The sequence below is a fragment of the Melanerpes formicivorus genome, unplaced genomic scaffold (genome assembly GCF_026170545.1).
Source record: "Melanerpes formicivorus ecotype bairdi unplaced genomic scaffold, bMelFor1.0.p_v2 SCAF_87, whole genome shotgun sequence".
In the NCBI taxonomy this organism is placed as follows: domain Eukaryota; kingdom Metazoa; phylum Chordata; class Aves; order Piciformes; family Picidae; genus Melanerpes; species Melanerpes formicivorus.
Window position 1 is genome coordinate 2,228,732 of NW_027142439.1, and position 20,760 is coordinate 2,249,491.

Here is a 20,760-nt window from a genome sequence, read left to right on the forward strand (position 1 = left end):
AAACACATGCTTTGGGATGACCTGCCTGGTTCACACATTTCTCCTCTCCACCTACAGCAGTGCAGCCCTGCAGACAGCCTTCCATGTGCCCAGCAGCCCAGAGAAGCAGAGAAGCATAGAATCACAGAATCAATAAGGTTGGAAAAGACCTCAAGGATCATCAAGTCCAACCTAGCACCCAACACCTCAGGACTACTAAACCATGGCACCAAGTGCCACGTCCAATCCCCTCTTGAACACCTCCAGGGACGGTGACTCCACCACCTCCCTGGGCAGCACATTCCAATGGCTAACGACTCTCTCTGGGAAGAACTTTCTCCTCACCTCCAGCCTAAACCTCCCCTGGCACAGCTTGAGACTGTGTTCTCTAAGCAGCTAAGCTGTGAGGAACATTCTGCTTCATCCTGGGTGAGAGTATTGATAAATAACACTGAATTTGGGGGGATAAATCTGGCCACTGTGCAGCCCAGTGTCCATGTAGAATGAGGCACCCCCAGTTCCACAAGCAGTTGAGCCACAGGGACCCCTAAATGGAGTTTTACACAAGTTATGGTGCACCCCTCTCAAAGGGGAACAGGAGAGCCCAGCCCCCCAGCTCCTTGTTCAGTAAATGTTTGTTCTGCAGAGAAGGGAAATCACCATCACAAGGAGAGGTGAAAAACAAGGTAGATAAACATCTCCCCAGAGTGAAACATGTCTAACTAATCCCCCTGCTGCAAGAAGATTGGCTGATGGGCTTCTCAAGGTCCTTCCCTACCCCAGTCTTAAAGTCCCTAAGATTATCAGCCACCCCACAGATAAGAGCTTATTTTTCTCACAGCACATTTCTGGGGCACAACCTGCCAAGAGCTGCTTCTCCCATCCTTGCATTAAAGCTGCCTGGTACCTAATGGCTCCTGCAGCACTGCTGGACCTTGATAAAAGAGTATCAACCAGAGCAGAACGTGTCCAGAGAAAGGCACCAAAGTTGGGGAGGGGTTTGGAGCACAGCCCTGTGAGGAGAGGCTGAGGGAGCTGGGGTTGCTTAGCCTGGAGAAGAGGAGGCTCAGGGGAGACCTCATTGCTGTCTACAACTGCCTGAAGGGAGGTTGTAGCCAGGTGGGGGTTGGTCTCTTCTCCCAGGCAACCAGCAGCAGAACAAGAGGACACAGTCTCAAGCTGTGCCAGGGGAGGTTTAGACTCGAGGTGAGGAAGAAATTCTTCCCAGCAAGAGAGATTGGCCATTGGAATGTGCTGCCCAGGGAGGTGGTGGAGTCCCCATCACTGGAGGTGTTTAAGAAGAGACAGGATGGGGTTCTTGGTGCCATGGTTTAGTTGATGAGATGGTGTTGGGTGATAGGTTGGACTCCATGATCTCGAAGGTCTCTTCCAACCTGGTTCGGTTCGGTTCTATTCTATTCTATTCTATTCCATTCCATTCCAAAATCACCAGAAGCAGGGTGATACCTCCTAACCCTCTAATATATCCTTTGGGCCTGTTCAGTCTGGAGAAGAGAAGGCTCCCAGGTGACCTCATTGTGGCCTTCCAGGATCTGAAGGGGGCCTCCAAGAAGGCTGGGGAGGGACTGCTCAGGATCTCAGGTAGTGATAGGACTAGAGGGAATGGAATGAAGCTGGAGGTGGGGAGGAAGTTCTTCCCCATGAGATTGGTGAAGCCCTGGAATGGGTTGTCCAGGGAGGTGGTTGAGGACCCATCCCTGGAGGTGTTGCTCTGGCCAGGCTGATGTAGTGTGGGGTGTCCCTGCCCATGGCAGGGGGGTTGGAACTAGATCCTTGTGGTCCCTTCCAACCCTGACTGATACTATGACACCTCCATGGGTAGCACATTCCAATGGCTAACGATTCTCTCTGTGAAGAACTTTCTCCTCACCTCCAGCCTAAACTTCCCCTGGTGCAGCTTGAGACTGTGTCCTCTTGTTCTGGTTGGTCTCTTCTCCCAGGCAAAACCAGCAGCAGAACAAGAGGACACAGTCTCAAGCTGTGCCAGGGGAGGTTTAGGCTGGAGGTGAGGAGAAAGTTCATCACAGAAACAGTTGTTTGCCATTGGAATGTGCTGCCCAGGGAGGTGGTGGAGTCACCATCCCTGGAGGTGGTCAAGAGAGGATTGGACGTGGCACTTGAAGCCATGGTTTAGTTAGTCCTGAGGTGTTGGGTGCTAGGTTGGACTTGATGGTCTCTGAGGCCTTTTCCAACCCTGTTGATTCTGTGGTAAGCCTGCTGGAGTGACTTTAGTGCACCAAGATTAGTCCCTCTAATGGTTAAAAGCTCCCTAGAGCCAAGCTGATCACATGGCAATGCTAATTATCTGGGGAGAATGGTATTTGTGTGCAGCATCCAGCTGGCCAGGAGCCCAGAGAGATTGCATCAGTCACAGGCCCGGGATCGATTTCTCTTCCTGTGCTGGTCCCCGGGGGCATTCCGGGTGATGCGGGAACGACACCAGTGGAAAAAGCGCTGTTGTCCTACCCAGGGGAGCAGAGCCCTGCTTGCCCTGCGGCGGCTCCTGCAGCGCCACCCAGCGGCCGGGCGCCGCATAGCACCTGTGCACGGAGGAGGAGAAAGTCATAGTATCATAGTAGCAGTCAGGGTTGGAAGGGACCACAAGGATCAGCTAGTTCCAACCCCCCTGCCATGGGCAGGGACACCCCACACTACATCAGGCTGCCCACAGCCTCATCCAGCCTGGGCTTAAACACCTCCAGGGACAGGGCCTCAACCACCTCCCTGGACAACCCATTCCAGGGCTTCACCACTCTCATGGGGAAGAGCTTCCTCCCCACCTCCAGCTTCATTCCATTCCCCCTAGTCCTAGCACTACCTGAGAGCCTGAGCAGTCCCTCCCCAGCCTTCTTGGAGGCCCCCTTCAGATACTGGAAGCCCACAATGAGGTCACCTGGGAGCCTTCTCTTCTGCAGACTGAACAGCCCCAACTCCTTCAGTCTGTCCTCACAGGAGAGGTGCTCCAGCCCTCTGATCATCCTCATGGCCCTTCTCTGGACACCTTCCAGCACCTCCACATCCCTCTTGGAATAGGGGCTCCAGAACTGGAGGCAGGACTCCAGGTGGGGTCTCAGCAGAGCTGAGCAGAGGGGGAGAATCACCTCCCTTGCCCTGCTGGCCACACTTCTCCTGATGCAGCCCAGGATCTGATTGGCTTTGTGGGCTGCAAGTGCACACTGAGAGCTCCTGTTGAGCTTCTCCTCCCCCAGCACCCCCAAGTCTCTCTCCTCAGGGCTGCTTTCCAGCCAGTCCCTGCCCAGCCTGGATTTGTGCCTGGGATTGCCTCGACCCAGCTGCAGGACCCTGCCCTTGGTCTTGTTGAACCTCCTGAGGTTGGCTTGTGCCCACCTCTCCAGCCTGTCCAGGTCCCTCTGGATGGCCTCCCTTCCCTCCAGCCTGTCTGCTGCACCACACAGCTTGGTGTCATCAGCAAACTTGCTGAGGGTGCACTCAGTGCCACTGTCCATGGCACCCACAAAGATGTTGACCAAGCCTGGTCCCAGGACTGATCCCTGAGGGACTCTGCTTGTCCCTGGCCTCCACTGGGACATGGAGCCATTGACAGCCACTCTTTGGGTGCAGCCATCAAGCCAGTTCCTTATCCATCTAGTGGTCACCCATCACACCCATGTGTCACCAGCCTGGAGTCCTCGCCGCTGGGGGGCAAGCGCTGAGATCTCGCAGGGATCCTCCTTTGAGCGTTCTGTGCGGGGATCCCCAAGTCAAACGGCGATACAGTGCAGCTCAGTGTCTTTGGGGAGAAAAACTAGGCAGAAAGGTCAGGAAAAAGAACTAAATCATAGAATCAATAAGGTTGGAAAAGACCTCAGAGATCATCAAGTCCAACCCAGCACCCAACACCTCAGGACTAAGTAAATCACGGCTTCAAGTGCCACATCCAAGCCCCTCTTGAACACCTCCAGGGATGGTGACTCCACCACCTCCCTGGGCAGCACATTCCAATGGGCAATCTCTCTTTCTGGAAAGAATTTCTTCCTAACATCCAGCCTAAACCTCCCCTGGCACAGCTTGAGACTATGTCCTCTTGTTTTGGTGCTGGATGCCAGGGAGAAGAAACCAACCCCCACCTGGCTACAACCTCCCTTCAGGGAGTTGTAGACAGCAAGAAGGTCTCCCCTGAGCCTCCTCTTCTCCAGGCTAAGCAACCCCAGCTCCCTCAGCCTCTCCTCACAGGGCTGTGCTCAAGGCCTCTCCCCAGCCTTGTTGCCCTTCTCTGGACACCTTCAAGTGTCTCAATGTCCTTCCTAAACTGAGGGGGGCCAGAACTGGACACAGGACTCAAGGTGTGGCCTAACCAGTGCTGAGTCCAGGGGCACAACGACCTCCCTGCTCCTGCTGGCCACACTGTTCCTGCTGCAGGCCAGGATGCCATTGGCCTTCTTGGCCACCTGGGCACACTGCTGGTTCATCTTCAGCCTACTAGCAACCAGTACCCCCAGGTCCCTTTCTGCCTGGCTGCTCTCCACCCACTCTATCCCCAGCCTGTAGCACTGCATGGGGTTGCTGTGGCCAGCCCTATAGTTTCCAGTTTTCCAGTTCCTAGGACACTCTCCCCTGCATCCAGTGTCCAATACCACCACTGCTATGTGACTTTCACAGCCTTGCACCAAGGTTGGAAGAATGTGTGGATGCCACCTCCTCCCTCCATCCTCAGGCCTCTCCCTCCAGCCCCACCTCCTATTTATTTCCTGATTGCACTGATTGCACCTCACAGCTGCAGGCAGAATCCCCTCCCTTTCTGCACAGCTCAGGGGGAGCTGCCAGAATGGGCTGCAAATGGCCTGTTTATTCAGAAAGGTGAAGGCTCAGCAGTCATCTGGCATTTTAGTCCAAGACACAAACAATTAGCTTGGCACAGCCCTACCCAGATGGTAATAGCTGATGGCAGTCAGTAACACCGCAGTCATTCACAACTAGTCAGCTGCACCTTCTTTGAGGAGTGCTTCTTGTGACGCCCTGCAGAAACCTGCTTAGAAAACCCTCCTCAAATGGCATTGAACCCCTCATCCGTGAAAACACAGCCCCAAAGATCAGGAAAACCACTCACACAATTGGAGATGTCAGCTGGCCCCTAAAAAGACTCTGCTGTAGAGGGACCACCGTTATAACCTGGCACTCTGGAATGTATTAAGCCTGGGTGGATGGGAGAGGTGCTTCAGAGGTGCATTAAGCAGTAAGGTGAGGAACACTAAGGCTGGTTTCTGAGGAGGGAAAAAGAGTCATTTCCAAATCTAGTTCATCACAAAGTACCCTCACATCACATCATCATCTTTTTGATAGTACCACAGTATCAGTCAGGGTTGCAAGGGGTCACAAGGATCATCTATTTCCAACCCTTCCTGCCATGGGCCGGGACACCCCACACTAGATCAGGCTGCCCAGAGCCTCATCCATTTTTATATGGCATTGCAGGAAATATTCAGCACTGGCACTTTGGTACCCTGGACTCTGCACTGGTTAGGCCACACCTCGAGTCCTGTGTCCAGTTCTGGGCCCCTCAGTTCAGGAAGAAGATTGAGACACTTGAATGTGTACAGAGAAGGGCAACAAAGCTGGGGAGGGGTTTGGAGCACAGCCCTGTGAGGAGAGGCTGAGGGAGCTGGGGTTGCTTAGCCTGGAGGCGGCGGGGGAGGCCTTCTTGCTCTCTCTAACTCCCTGAAGGGAGGTTGTAGCCAGGTGGGGGTTGGTCTCTTCTCCCAGGCAGCCAGCACCAGAACAAGAGAATAGAATAGAATAGAATAAACCAGGTTGGAAGAGACCTTCCAGATCATCGTGTCCAGCCTATCATCCAACACCACCTAATCAACTAACCCATGGCACCAAGCACCCCATCCAGTCTCCTCCTGAACACCTCCAGTGATGGTGACTCCAACACCTCCCCGGGCAGCACATTCCAATGGGCAATCACTCTCTGTGTGTAAAACTTCCTCCTGACCTCCAGCCTAAACCTCCCCTGGTGCAGCCTGAGATTGTGTCCTCTTGTTCTGGTGCTGGCTCCCTGGGAGAAGAGACCAACCTCTGCCTGTCTACAACCTCCCTTCATGTAGTTGTAGACAGCAAGAAGGTCTCCCCTGAGCCTCCGCTTCTCCAGGCTAAGCAACCCCAGCTCCCTCAGCCTCTCCTCACAGGGCTGTGTTCCAAACCCCTCACCAACTTTGTTGCCCTTCTCTGGACACCTTCCAGCAAGTCAACCTCCTTCCTAAACTGAGGGGCCCACAACTGGACACAGGACTCAAGGTGTGGCCTAACCAGTGCAGTGTACAGGGGCAGAATGACCTCCCTGCTCCTGCTGGCCACACTGTTCCTGATGCAGGCCAGGATGCCATTGGCCCTCCTGGCTGCCTGGGCACACTGCAGGCTCATGTTCAGTCTACCATCAGCCAGCACCCCCAGGTCCCTCTCTGCCTGGCTGCTCTCCAGCCACTCTGACCCCAGCCTGTAGCACTGCCTGGGGTTGTTGTGGCCAATGTGCAGAACCTGGCACTTGGATGTGAGGACACAGTCTCAAGCTGCACCAGGGGAGGTTTAGGCTGGAGGTGAGGAGAAAGTTCTTCACTGAGAGAGTTGTTAGCCATTGGAATGTGCTGCCCAGGGAGGTGGTGGAGTCACCATCCCTGGAGGTGTTCAAGAAGGGATTGGATGTGCACTTGGTTTATTTAGTGTGCCATGTGCCATGGTTTAGTTAGTCCTGAGGTGTTGTGTGTTAGGTTGGACTTGATGACCTCTGAGGTCTTTTCCAACTTATTGATCCTGTGATTCTATGAAGTGCTTCTTGCAAGACCTACACCAGTTAAAATATCACTACCTTAGTCCTGGGCATTACTCAGTGTGGTCTGGGTTTCAATCAGTTTTTTAAAGCAGCTCAAGTGAAAAGGATGTAAAACCTTGTCATGTCAACACTCCTGGCCTCATTTACATCTTTTTCATCTTGATATTGACCTGGCTTAGCTTCAGATCAAATTGATGTTCACACAGGAGCCCTGACCAGTTCAACTGATGCATTTTAAACTATCTCCCATTTCACAGCTGTAACTCTGGAGGCAGACCTACAGGCAAAGCAATCCGAAGGCCCATCTACCTCAGCAGCTGTGTGAAAGGGTTTGGAATAGGATAGGATAGGATAGGATAGGATAGGATAGGATAGGATAGGATAGGATAGGATAGGATAGGACAGAACAAACCAGGTTGGAAAAGACCTTTGAGATCATCAAGTCCAACCCAGCACCCAGCACCTCATGGCTAACTAAACCATGGCTTTCAAGTGCCATATCCAAACCCTTTTTGAACACCTCCAGTGATGGTGACTCCACCACCTCCCTGGGCAGCACATTCCAATGGCCAACCACTCTTTCTGTGAAGAATTTCTTCCTAACATCCAGCCTAAACCTCCCCTGGTGCAGCTTGATACTGTCTGGGAGAAGAGACCAACCCCCACCTGGCTACAACCTCCCTTCAGGGAGTTGGAGACAGCAAGAAGGTCTCCCCTGAGCCTCCTCTTCTCCAGGCTAAGCAACCCCAGCTCCCTCAGCCTCTCCTCACAGGGCTGTGCTCCAGACCCCTCCCCAGCTTTGTTGCCCTTCTCTGGACACCTTCCAGCAACTCAACATCTTTCCTAAACTGAGGGGCCCAGAACTGGACACAGGACTCAAGGTGTGGCCTAACCAGTGCTGAGTCCAGGGGCACAATGACCTCCCTGCTCCTGCTGGCCACACTATTCCTGATGCAGGCCAGGATGCCATTGGCCTTCTTGGCCACCTGGGCACACTGCAGTCTCATGTTCAGCCAGCTGTCAATCAGCACCCCCCTTTCTGTTTGGCTGCTGTCCAGCCACTCTGACCCCAGCCTGTAGCACTGCATGGGGTTGCTGTGGCCAATGTGCAGAACCTGGCACTTGGATGTGTTCAATCTCATGCCCCTGGACTCTGCACATCTGTCCAGCCTGTCCAGGTCCCTCTGCAGAGCCTCTCCACCCTCCAGCAGATCAACTCCTGCCCCCAGCTTGGTGTTGTCAGCAAATTTACTGCTGATGGACTCAATCCCCTTGTCCAGATCATCAATAAAGATATTGAAGAGGATGGAGTCCAGCACCGATTCCTCTACCCTGACACCAGTAAATCAAGTCATAGTATCAGTCAGGGTTGGAAGGGACCACAAGGATCATCTGCTTCCACCACCCCCTGCCATAGCTGAATTTGTCAGAGGTTTCAATCCTGCCACAGAAATCCTCACTTTTCCAGAACAATCTCTTCCCAGTAAACCCAAATGGAAGCACACCTACTAACTGGATGTTTTTAGCTGCAGATTACAGTACAGAGAAGGAGCCAAATGTTCTCTCCTCACTCAGCCCACTGCTGAGGATGTAAGCTGCTCTTCTTCTCCTGCAGTTGGTAGAAAAGAGAGGCTTTTGTCAGGTCTGCTGCCACTGAGACAAAAAAATACCAGATAAGGTTTTGGGCAGAAGCCCTTTCTTCAGGTTTGAAATAGCAGCAGTGGTCTTGAAGGTGAAAACCAGCAGATGATTTATAAATGTGATTAGATTATGTAGGCAGCAGGGATAGCTGAATATCTGCAGCAAAGGAAGGGATAGCAGGGGAGGAGGAGATAAAACGGGAGCTCCTTTGGCACACACAATGAAAGTAATGAGTAATTTACTGCCTGAGGAGTGTGAGGGACAGGTAATTGTATCCCGTGCCCTGATGGCTCTGTCAAGAGCGGGATCGTTAGCAGCGTTAAGCGTTTTAAGATCCCGTGAGGTCTTTTGAAAGCATTTTGTCAATGTCCCTTCAGAACCAGGGCTCAAGGGAAGTCAGCTTTGATTTCAATTGCGACGAGGCTGCTGAAGAAAAGTATGTGCTAAGGAGGAAAAGAAAGCCGGGTATCATACTATCAAAGTATCAGTCAGGGTTGGAAGGGAGCATGGGCAGGGACACCCCACACCTTCTGCCTTTCATCTCGACCCTGACTGCTGGGCTTTACCTCACTATGTGTGAAAAGAAGTAAGAAAAGCACACCTGCCCCAAACAGTCCTTTTGCAAGCACAGAAGGAGTTTCTCTGAACATAATTCAAGTTTTCTCTGCCCGGGGAGGTGGTGGAGTCACCATCGCTGGAGGTGTTTAGGAGGAGACTGGATGGAGCGCTTGGTGCCATGGTTTAGTTGATTAGATGGTGTTGGGTGATAGGTTGGACTTGATGATCTCAAAGGTCTTTTCCAACCTGGTCAATTCAATTCAATTCAATTCAATTCAATTCAATTCAATTCAATTCAATTCAATTCAATTCAATTCTTCTATTCTCTTCCATTCCACTCCACTCTATTCTATTCCATGCTATTCCATGCTATTCCATTCCATTCCATTCCATTCCATTCCATTCCATTCTATTCTATTCTATTCTATTCTATTCTATTCTATTCTATTCTATTCTATTCCTATTCCTATTCCTATTCTATTCTATTCTCCGAGGGATTTATAACAAGAGAGGCTATCAGCTTCGTAACAGTTTCTCCACTATAATAAAACTAAATAAATAAATAGCAAGGGCTAAAAAGTCCTTTCTGAGGAGCGGGCGCAGCGCTGGGGGCAGTGAATGCGTGTCCCAGCCCTGGCCAGGTGCGAGGAGCGGCTCGGCAGCCCCCGCGGCCGCAGCCATTGCAGAGGCGGAGGTGGCAGCGAGGCGTTCGCCGCGGCCGGGGGCGGCCAGGCCGGCCGATGCCCACCGGAGCAGCTGCTACCGGAGCGGGCGCAGCGAAACGCCGCGCCGGCAGCCCCCCGCCGCGGGGCGAGGCGCGGAGCAGCGCTGCCCGCAGCTGCCTGCCAACGGCCGGGAGCGCTTCCCCTTGCAAACGGATATTGTGCCACAGCGGAAGAGTAAGGCTCACGCCCATACCGGCGCGCAAAAAACATCAGGAGAGGGAACACCGCGAGCCGCTGGGCGATCTGCCGGCCACGCCGTAGCAAAGCCCGCCACAGCCGCAGCCCGCTCCTCGCCTCCGGCTCTCAGCTGAGGGCAGAGAGGGCTGGCTTTCGACTGCCGCTTCCCCTGCCTCACCGGCGGAGGGGGAAGCCGCGCTCAGCCGCCCTCCCGCCGACAGGGCGGTGCGGGGAAGCGGGTTGCGCCGCCGAACACCTCTCGCCTCTAGCAGGCGGCCGCCAGCGGCTCCCCAGCGCCAGCTCCCGCCCGGCGGCCGCGCGGGGGCGCCGCAGGGGGCGGGGCGGGGGCAGGGGGCGGGGGGAGGGGAGGGCGCGCGTGCGCGCTGACGCGCCGGGACGTGCCCGCTATATGAGCTCGGGCGGGCGCTGACTCGGCCTTTTCCGCCTCGCTCCCGTCCGCTCCTGGGTCGCTGCGCAGAGCCCCGCGCCGCCGCCGCCGCTCCCCCGCCGCCGCCATGATCATCTACCGGGACTGCATTAGCCGTAAGGGTGGCGGGGCGTCGCGGAGGGGGGGGGGGGGGGGGGGGGGGAGAGAAGGCTGGGAGGGCGGCCGGCGGGTGGGTAGGGTGGAGGAGAAGGGCTGGCTGCGGCCTGGGCCCCGGCGCTGGGCCTGGCGCTGCTGCGCATGTGCAGTGCTGCTGGCAGGGCAGGGCGGGGGGGGGGGCGGAGAGGGGAAGGGGCGAGGACCGCAGCGGCCCGGCCCGGCCCGGCCCGCGGGGCCTGCTCTGCAGCGCTGCGCCCGGGGGCAGGGGGGACGGGAAGGGCGCTGCGGGGCTGCGGAGCCGAGCCGGGAAGGGCGCTGCGGGGCTGCGGAGCCGGGCCGGGAAGGGCGCTGCGGGGCTGCGGAGCGGAGCCGGGAAGGGCGCTGCGGGGCTGCGGAGCGGAGCCGGGAAGGGCGCTGCGGGGCTGCGGAGCCGGGCCGGGAAGGGCGCTGCGGGGCTGCGGAGCCGGGCCGGGAAGGGCGCTGCGGGGCTGCGGGCCTGGCCGCGGGGAGGCGCAGGCTAACGCGGCGGCGCCCGCCTCTGTCTGTGTGTGTGCGTGTGTGTCTCTGTTCCCCCGCAGAGGACGAGATGTTCTCCGACATCTACAAGATCCGGGAGGTGGCGAACGGCCTGTGCCTGGAAGTGGAGGGGAAGGTGAGCGGCGCGCTTGCCCCGAGGGAGGGCGGGGGGAGGCCTCGCAGCTGTGACTCGGAGGCCTGGGGCCGGCCTGCCGGGTCGGTGGCGGAGCGGGCAGGGCTTGGGGAGAGGGCTGGGGGGCTGGCTTGCCTGCGAGGAAAGCGCCCTCCGCGGCCTATGGCTGTGGCAGGCCCGGCCGCTGCTAAGTAGGACACGAGAGGGCCCGGGGCAGCCAGGCTGGGAGTGCCGACGTTGTAAAGGAAGCTTTGGTCAGGCACCAGGAGAGGAGCTTGGCTTCAGATAGCTGTGCTTGGCCTGCAGGCGGGCTCCTTGCCCTCAAACCGTGGCTCTGAAGCCGTGCCCCGCTGCCAGGCCGTGGATGTGGCGAGAGCGTTAGCGTTAAGGTTTCTTTGCAGAGCCGTTAAGCTTTTTGATGTCTCTAAATCTAGATGGTCACCAGGACAGAGGGTCAAATTGATGACTCTCTAATTGGTGGCAATGCCTCTGCTGAAGGTCCTGAGGGAGATGGAACAGAAGCCACGGTCATAACTGGTGTTGATATAGTGATAAACCACCACCTCCAAGAAACCAGCTTCACAAAAGAGTCCTACAAGAAGTACATCAAGGACTACATGAAGGCGTAAGTGTTGGCAGGTTTCTGCTCTTAAGTGGGGCCTGCACAGTGCTTTAGGTCCCTGGCACCCTGAAAGCAGTGTTGAACTTTGCTTCTGATAAGTGGTAGCTCTGCTCCAGGTGCCAGACTGGCTGTGAGCTGCTGTAGTGCCTTAACACTTGGCAGAACTGGGCCTCTAAAGAGTGGGTGCTGGAATAGCTGAAGTTTGTCTTGGCTGAGGGGCAGAACCTGATCATGTGCTGCAGATAACTATATGTAACCCTGTGGCTTTTCTTTTCATAGTATCATAGTATCAGTCAGGGTTGGAAGGGAGCACAAGGATCAGCTAGTTCCAACCCCCCTGCCATGGGCAGGGACACCCCACACTACATCAGGCTGCCCAGAGCCTCATCCAGCCTGGGCTTAAACACCTTCAGGGATGGCTCCTTGACCACCTCCCTGGACAACCCATTCCAGGGCTTCACCACTCTCATGGTGAAGAGCTTCCTCCTCACATCTAGCCTCAATCTCCCCACCTCCAGCTTCCCTCCATTCCCCCTAGTCCTAGCACTACCTGAGATCCTGAGCAGTCCCTCCCCAGCCCTCCTTTAGCCCCCCTTCAGATCCTGGAAGGCCACAATGAGGTCACCTGGGAGCCTTCTCTTCTGCAGACTGAACAGCCCCAACTCCTTCAGTCTGTCCTCACAGGAGAGGTGCTCCAGCCCTCTGCTCATCCTCGTGGCCCTTCTCTGGACACCTTCCAGCACCTCCAGATCCCTCTTGGAATAGGGGCTCCAGAACTGGAGGCAGGACTCCAGGTGGGGTCTCCCCAGAGCTGAGCAGAGGGGGAGAATCACCTCCCTTGCCCTGCTGGCCACACTTCTCCTGATTCAGCCCAGGATCTGATTGGCTTTGTGGGCTGCAAGTGCACACTGAGAGCTCCTGTTGAACTTCTCCTCCCCCAGCACCCCCAAGGCTCTCTCCTCAGGGCTGCTTTCCAGCCAGTCACTGCCCAGCCTGCATTTGTGCCTGGATTGCCTTGACCCAGATGCAGGACCCTGCCCTTGGTCTTGTTGAACCTCCTGAGGTTGGCTTGTGCCCACCTCTCCAGCCTGTCCAGGTCCCTCTGGATGGCCTCCCTTCCCTCCAGCCTGTCTGCTGCACCACACAGCTTGGTGTCATCAGCAAACCTGCTGAGGGTGCACTCAATGCCACTGTCCATGGCACCCACAAAGATGTTGACCAAGCCTGGTCCCAGGACTGATCCCTGAGGGATTCTGCTTGTCCCTGGCCTCCACTGGGACATGGAGCCATTGACAGCCACTCTTTGGGTGCAGCCATCCAGCCAGTTCTGTATGCATCTAGTGGTCACCCATCAAACCCATGTGTCATGTGCTGCAGATAGCTACATGTAACCCTGTGGCTTTTCTTTTGGGTTCCTTTGTGCCAAACCTTCCTGTGGAAGGGGGTGAGGAGCTGGAAGCTCCTCTGAATTGACAGTTTAGATGCTCCAAAATGTGTGTGAATGGATTTTCCTTTGTTCCTAGTTCAAGGCATCGTTTCTGTTGCTAACAATTCAGCTAGCACTGAAGGTGGAAAGACTTTGTGCTGCTGAGAGAGAGCACTCTCAGTGCTGTGAAGGTGTAAGCCACTGCTCTTCTAATGTGGGAGCTGAAGGTACAGCAAATGAAGAGATGAGTGTGTGGTTGGCATTCAGTCACCTGTGTCTACCTTGGGGCAGGTGAGGAAGCTGTTTGGCAGCTCAGTAAATCAAGGTCTAAGAAGTGGCTGGCCTGGAAGGACATAGTGCCTGCTCCTATTGATGTGAGTGCTGAGTGCACTCTGGCACAGCCACAGAATCACAGAATGGTTTGGGTTGGAAGGGACCTTAAAGGTCATCTAGTTCCAACACCCCTGCCACGGGCAGGGACACCTCCCACAGAACCACAAAAGATACCAGGTTTGAAGGAGCCCTCAGAGGTCTTGTCCAACCCCCCTGCTGTGAGCAAGGACAGTTCCAGTCAGATAAGGTTGCTCAGGGGCAGCAGGGCAAGGGAGGGAATTCTGTCCCTTGACTCTGCTCTGCTGAGGCCCCACCTCCAATCCTGCCTCCAGTTCTGGTGCCCCCAGCAGAAGGAGGACACAGAGCTGCTGGAGTGAGTCCAGAGGAGGCCACAAAGATGATCCAAGGGCTGGAGCAGCTCTGCTGTGAGCACAGGCTGAGGGAGCTGTGGTTTAGAAGACTCCAGGGGGACCTGCCTTCCAGTACCTGAAGGGATCCCATGGGAAGGCTGCAGAGGGACTTCTGAGGGTGTCTAGAGACAGGACAAGGGGGAATGGTTTGAAGGTGAGGGAGAGCAGGGTCAGACTGGAGCTGAGGAAGAAGTTCTTCAGTACAAGGGTGCAGAGACTCTGGAACAGGCTGCTCAGGGAGGTTGTGGCTGCCTCTTCCCTGGGGTTGTTCAAGGCCAGGTTGGATGAGGCCTTCAGCAGCTGAGTCTGGTTGAGAAGTGTCCCTGCCCATGGTGGGGAGGTTGGAGTAGATGATCTCTGAGGTCCCTTCCAACCTGAGCCATTCTGTGATCTGTGTACCCAGGCCTGTACCTAAAATGAATTTGAGTGCCAGGTGCTGGGGTGTTAATTCATTCAGAAAATGAAGTGAGAAGTCTGGGAGCTCTGAGGGGAGGGGAAGGCAGCAAAATCAAAGAGCTTGCAAGTAACTTCCAGCCAGAATGTGATGGTGAAGAGTGAAGCTACTAAACTGGAATGTGTTTTGAGAGTGCTTTTTGTCCTTCCAGAATCAAAGCACGACTTGAGGAACACAAGCCAGAGAGAGTAAAGCCTTTCATGACAGGGGCTGCAGAGCAAATCAAACACATCCTTGCTAACTTCAAAAACTACCAGGTAATGAAACTCCCATCACCTCAGAGCAGTGGTACAAGCTGCAGGGGGTTCATCTGCTGCACCAGCTTGGGGAGGGCTCTATGGGTGAGGACATTTAACTTCTCCTCTCAGGGTATTACTAACAGGCTCTGAGAGTCAGGGAGGAGAAAAATACTCTTCAGTGTCCAGGGATTGTACTTCAGCTTGTGGGTCTTGTTTGAAAGTATCACTCTTCAGGAGCCATGGAGTTTAGGACTCAAATGGTGGCTCACTCTGGCCTCTGCTGTGCCTTACTCTGTTTGTAGCAGTGTGGGGAAGTTAAAGGGCACTAAAATAGACAAGTTGCAGAAGTCCTGGCAACTGGTCAGGGAGGCTTTGGAAGTGGAAGCTGAAGAGGTTTTAGCTTTTTAAAATAGAAAGGCACTTGCCATTTAAAGCACAGCCCTGTGAGGAGAGGCTGAGGGAGCTGGGGTTGTTTAGCCTGGAGAAGAGGAGGCTCAGGGGAGACCTTGCTGTCTGCAACTCCCTGAAGGGAGGCTGTAGCCAGGTGGGGGTTGGCTGTCCAGCCTGATCTAGTGTTGGGTGTCCCTGCCCATGGCAGGGGGGTTGGAACTAGATGATCCTTGTGGTCCCTTCCTACCCTGAATGAAACTATAAACTCTTCTCCCAGGCAACCAGCACCAGAACAAGAGGACACAGTCTCAAGCTGTGCCAGGAGAGGTTTAGGCTGGATGTTAGGAAGAAATTCTCCACAGAAAGAGAGATTGGCCATGGGAATGTGCTGCCCAGGGAGGTGGTGGAGTCCCCATCCCTGGAGGTGTTGAAGAGGGGATGGGAAGAGACACTTGAAGCCGTGGTTTCGTTAGTCCTGCGATGCTGGGTGCTAGGTTGGACTTGATGATCTCTGAGGTCTATTCTAACCTTATTGATTCTATGATTTTCTGCTGCTAACAGCTCATTAACTCTGTCACATGTCTCTGAAGTTCTTTGTAGGAGAGAACATGAATCCAGATGGGATGGTGGCTCTGCTGGATTTCCGTGAGGACGGTGTCACTCCCTACATGATTTTCTTTAAGGACGGCTTGGAAATCGAGAAGTGTGTAAGTACTGACCCCAGCCAGGTGGTGGCGCCAGCTGTGTCACAGCACTTCCTCTGCACCACTTCTCCTGTCCCTGTTACCAGTTGAAAGTAGCTGTCAGCTGGAAAACTCAGAGTTGATGTAAGTGCAGCCTCAGTGCTGCTTTGTATCGCACAGAGTGGCCCAGGCTGCCCTTGCATAACACTCGCACCAAAAGGGGATGGCATTGCCCTGCAGTGACTCATGGTGACTTCATGGCTGAGAAATGCAGGCAGAACTGCTTTGGGGAGGCCTCTCTAGTTGGTAATGCCTCTAAACTATTAGATTATAGACCATGTCCACTGCAATGGGGCACTTCCTCTTTGCCTTCTCTCTTGCCGGGGTTGATTCTGAATTCCCTTACACAGCCACGCTCTGTGGTCTTTGTCTGCATGGGGTTGCCATGGCCAAAGTGCAGCACTCAGCACTTGGACTTAGTGTCATAGTATCAGTCAGGGTTGGAAGGGACCACAAGGATCATCTAGTTACAACCCCCCTGCCATGGGCAGGGACACCCCACACTACATCAGCCTGGCCACAGCTTCATCCAGCCTGGGCTTAAACACCTCCAGGGACAGGGCCTCAACCACCTCCCTGGACAACCCATTCCAGGGCTTCACCACTCTCATGGGCAAGAACTTCCTCCTCACCTCCAGCCTCAATCTCCCCACCTCCAGCTTCATTCCATTCCCCCTAGTCCTATCACTACCTGAGAGCCTGAGCAGTCCCTCCCCAGCCTTCCTGTAGCCCCCTTCAGATACTGGAAGGCCACAATGAGGTCACCTGGGAGCCTTCTCCAGACTGCACAGCCCCAACTCCTTCAGTCTGTCCTCATAGGAGAGGTGCTGCAGCCCTCTGCTCATCCTCATGGCCATGATTTTAGTGTTTAAATACTGCCCTGAATTTGTAAAGACAGGAATACCTGACAGGGTGCTGACCCTTATGCTGCCTGAGCTCAGGCAACTCCTGTGGTCTGCTTTAACTGCTCTGTTGGACTTAGGTTGCAAGGCAAACAGTATTTGAATGCCAGCACTTGAATTATGTGGAGAGCTGTGGAATTCACTGCAGATGAGCAGCAGGGGATCACTAGATTGCTCTGCCCAGTCCCTGGACTTATGAATCCTGCTTATAGACACCTGAATTTATCTGTAAAGCCTCTTCCAGGCTTTCTGCTATGCAAGTCATGTAAAGATGAACCAAGTTCTGGTGTGGAGCAGTAGCCCAACAAAAGGAAGACTTCTATTGAATAGAATAGAATTAACCAGGTTGGAAAAGACCTCAGAGATCAAGTCCAACCTATCACCCAACACCATCTAATCAACTAAACCATGGCACCAAGCACCCCATCCAGTCTCTTCCTGAACACCTCCAGGGATGGTGACTCCACCACCTCCCTGGGCAGCACATTCCCATGGCCAATCTCTCTTTCTGGGAAGAATTTCTTCCCAACATCCAGCCTAAACCTCCCCTGGCACAGCTTGAGACTGTGTCCTCTTGTTCTGGTGCTGCTTGCCTGGGAGAATAGACCAACCCCCACCTGGCTACAGCCTCCCTTCAGGGAGTGGTAGGGAGCAGTAAGGTCTCTCCTGATCCAAAACAGGCACCCCCTGCAGCTTGACTGAAGGGTGAGGTCTGCCATGGGCCCTGGAACAGGCACTCAGCTGGAAGTCACCTCTGCAGAGCAGAAGCTTGTGTGCCCCTCTACTTGAGTGACCTTTTTGCTGTGTAATTTGGGTAACTGCAGCTGCTTCAGAGTGGAGTAATCTGAAAGGGGCCTACAGGAAGGCTGGGGAGGGACTGCTCAGGCTCTCAGGTCGTGATAGGACTAGGGGGAATGGAATGAAGCTGGAGGAGGGGAGATTGAGGCTGGAGGTGAGGAGGAAGTTCTTCCCCATGAGAGTGGTGAAGCCCTGGAATGGGTTGTCCAGGGAGGCGGTTGAGGCCCCATCCCTGGAGGTGTTTAAGAGCAGCCTGGATGAGGCTGTGGGCAGCCTGATCTAGTGTGGGGTGTCCCTGCCCATGGCAGGGGGGTTGGAACTAGCTGATCCTTGTGCTTCCTTCCAACCCTGACTGATACTATGATACTATGTTCCAGCTTCTCGGTAGAGCTTTAAGGAGAGACAGCCCACAGGCTGTTGTAAGCTTTAGCACCTGCTTTAGGACAAGCTTTTATTTGAGGGGGGATAGGAAATGTGGTGTAGTGAGCAAAAAAGAGTCTGAGTGCCCTGCCTGGCTTGCTCAGCAGCTGGTGGGAGTTGCTGTGTGTGATAACAGTGGTCAGCATCCTCTGATAGACCAAGGGCACTCCTCCTGTTGCTCTCTGGTTTGCACTGCGATGCGAAAGTAAACTTCCTTGCGCTTTCTGCCTGCCTGCCTGTGGCAGCTCAGATTGAATTAGGGAATACACAGATAAGGCATGGGGGTGGGGAGGGGATGTGCTGGGGGTGGCCTGCCCTTGAACTAACCCTTGCTTCCTCTTTGTTTCAGTAACAAATCAAGCACTATGGTTTTGGATCCCTTGTCTTCATAGCTGGCTGCTGTTTCTTCTTCATCGGCACACCCCCAGGAACGGGCAACGTTTAACAACCGGACTGATGTCATCTTGAGCTTTAGTCACTTCTTTTTTGACCCTGATTTGGAGTGGAGGCATTATTTGAAAGGAAAAAAAACAAAAACCAAACACCCATCTGTCATGTAGGTTGTCTAAAATAAAACTCATTTAAACCCATTCCAGGAGGTGCCTTTGGGTCTGGTGTGTTTCCTTCGGGTGACTCGCAGGAGAGGCTGCGGCGGGGTTTGTCCACAGTAGTATCACAGTATCACTAAGGTTGGAAATGACCTCAAGGATCATCAAGTCCAACCCATCAACACAGACCCCATGACTAGACCATGGCACCAACTGCCACATCCAAACCCCTCTTGAACACCTCCAGGGACGGTGACTCCACCACCTCCCTGGGCAGCACATTCCAATGATGAACGACTTGCTCGGTGAAGAACTTTCTCCTCACCTCGAGTCTAAACCTCCCCTGGTGCAGCTTGAGACTGTGTCCTCTTGTTCTGGTGCTGCTTGCCTGGGAGAAAAGACCAACCCCCACCTGGCTACAACCTCCCTTCAGGTAGTTGTAGAGGGCAATGAGGTCGCCCTTGAGCCTCCTCCAGGCTAAGCAACCCCAACTCCCTCAGCCTCTCCTCACAGGGCTGTGTTCCAAACCCCTCACCAACTTCATTGCCCTTCTCTGGACTCATTCCAGCAAGTCAACTTCCTAAACTGAGGGGGCCCAGAACTGGACACAGGACTCAAGGTGTGGCCTAACCAGTGCAGTGTACAGGGGCACAATGACCTCCCTGCTCCTGCTGGCCGCACTGTTCCTGATGCAGGCCAGGATGCCTGTTGTTGTCAGTGTTGTCAGAAGGAAGTGGGCCACCTTCATCCCCTGTGCTTGACCAGACTCCATTAACTTTGGTATCTCTTCCAAAGAGAAAATCCACACAACTTGCAGTGTGTGTTGGGTGCTGGAACATCATCACTCTGAGCCTGGCTACTGGGAGGACTCTGGGGAGGGTGAAGTGACTAGGCTTTCTGGGCCCCTCAATTTAAGAAGGACATTGAGATAACCTGAATGTGTCCAGAGAAGGGCAATGAGGCTGGGGAGAGGCCTTGAGCACAGCCCTGTGAGGAGAGGCTGCGGGAGCTGGGGTTGCTTAGCCTGGAGAAGAGGAGGCTCAAGAGAGACTTTCTTGCTGTCTACAACTACCTGAAGAGCGGTTGTAGCCAGGTGGGGGTTGGTCTCTTCTCCCAGGCACCCAGCACCGGAACAAGAGGACACAGTCTCAAGCTGTGTCAGGGGAAGGTTAGGCTGGAGGTGAGGAGAAAGTTCTTCACAGAATTGTTAGCCATTGGAATGTGCTGCCCAGGGAGGTGGTGGAGTCACTGACCCTGGAAGTGTCCAAGAGGGGATTGGACGTGGCACTTGAAGCCATGGTTTAGTTAGTCCTGAGGTGTTGGGTGCTAGGTTGGACTTGATAGTAGTATCATAGGAGTATCAGTCAGGGTTGGAAGGGACCACAAGGATCATCTAGTTCCAACCCCCCCTGCCATGGGCAGGGACACCCCACACTACATCAGCCTGGCCAGAGCCTCATCCAGCTGGGGCTTAAACACCTCCAGGGATGGGGCCTCAACCACCTCCCTGGACAACCCATTCCAGGGCTTCACCACTCTCCTGGGGAAGAACTTCCTCCTCATCTCCAGCCTGAATGTCCCTACCTCCTGACCTCTGAGGTCTTTTCCAGCCTTATTGATCCTATGATTCCCACACAGCCTGGCTGTGGCACTAGCTCCTTTGTGCTGACAGCTCCTCAGGAGGTGAGAGCGTGCTGGAGCTGCAGGATTTGGAGGTTTTCTGTGCTTGGAGAGAAAGTGTCAGAATGGCCTAACCCTGTCTGAGGCTCATTACCAAAGCAGGTGTGTGTCTAGGGGTGAGGTTTCTGTTCCCTCTGCGTGGCCAGGAGGGGCATCTGTTTGACAGCCCTGGAGCAAACGCCCTTTGCTTCCTGGGCTCCTGCTGAGATGCAACACTAACAGCTTCCTTGTGCTTTCTGCCTGCCTGACCTCGTGGCAGTCTGGATTGAATGAAGGAGCACAAAACACCCTCACAGAGCCCCAGCCCTTGCTGCTGCCAATGTAACTGTGTGTAACTGTGTTGCCTTGGACTGCAAATCATTAACTTGGTTCCTGCTGTGGTGATGGGCAGAATGGGCAGAATCCAACGGGATGGCATTTCATAGAATCAGAGAGAAACAGAGAATCAAGAAGGTTGGAAAGGACCTCAGAGTTCATCAAGTCCAACCTACCACCCAACACCTCAGGACTAACTAAACCATGGCACCAAGTGCCACATCCAATCCCTTTCTGAACACCTCCAGGGACGATGACTCCAATGGCATCCTGGCCTGTATCAGGAACAGTGTGGCCAGCAGGAGCAGGGAGGTCATTGTGCCCCTGGACTCTGCACTGGTCAGGCCACACCCTGAGTCCTGTGTCCAGTTCTGGACCCCTCAGTTCAAGAAAGAC

The 20,760-nt window shown here is 54.5% G+C and overlaps 1 protein-coding gene and 2 non-coding genes across 3 annotated transcripts; all 3 read left to right on the forward strand.

The window, feature by feature from the left end:
- Nucleotides 1-10,325: 10,325 nt before the first annotated feature.
- TPT1 (tumor protein, translationally-controlled 1) lies at nucleotides 10,326-18,411 on the forward strand. The gene is made up of 6 exons (XM_068165271.1): nucleotides 10,326-10,434; nucleotides 11,014-11,087; nucleotides 11,519-11,709; nucleotides 14,481-14,586; nucleotides 15,549-15,665; nucleotides 18,171-18,411. Exons 1-6 carry the CDS (start codon nucleotides 10,407-10,409, stop codon nucleotides 18,171-18,173), a joined length of 519 nt encoding a protein of 172 aa, XP_068021372.1. The 5' UTR covers nucleotides 10,326-10,406; the 3' UTR covers nucleotides 18,174-18,411.
- Nucleotides 17,962-18,092, forward strand: LOC137454914 (small nucleolar RNA SNORA31). Its single transcript, XR_010990716.1, has one exon. It is a non-coding gene; the product is annotated as a small nucleolar RNA SNORA31 (small nucleolar RNA).
- Nucleotides 18,412-20,198: 1,787 nt separating the features above from the next.
- On the forward strand, nucleotides 20,199-20,334 carry LOC137454915 (small nucleolar RNA SNORA31). The gene has a single exon (XR_010990717.1). It is a non-coding gene; the product is annotated as a small nucleolar RNA SNORA31 (small nucleolar RNA).
- Nucleotides 20,335-20,760: the final 426 nt, after the last annotated feature.

Excerpts from the sequence above, each read along its gene's own strand:
- TPT1 (XM_068165271.1), top strand. The coding sequence starts at position 10,407 with ATGATCATCTACCGGGACTGCATTAGCC. Across the intron at positions 11,088-11,518 it reads GCCTGGAAGTGGAGGGGAAG|ATGGTCACCAGGACAGAGGG; the intron begins GTGAGCGGCGCG and ends CTCTAAATCTAG. Across the intron at positions 14,587-15,548 it reads CTAACTTCAAAAACTACCAG|TTCTTTGTAGGAGAGAACAT; the intron begins GTAATGAAACTC and ends ATGTCTCTGAAG.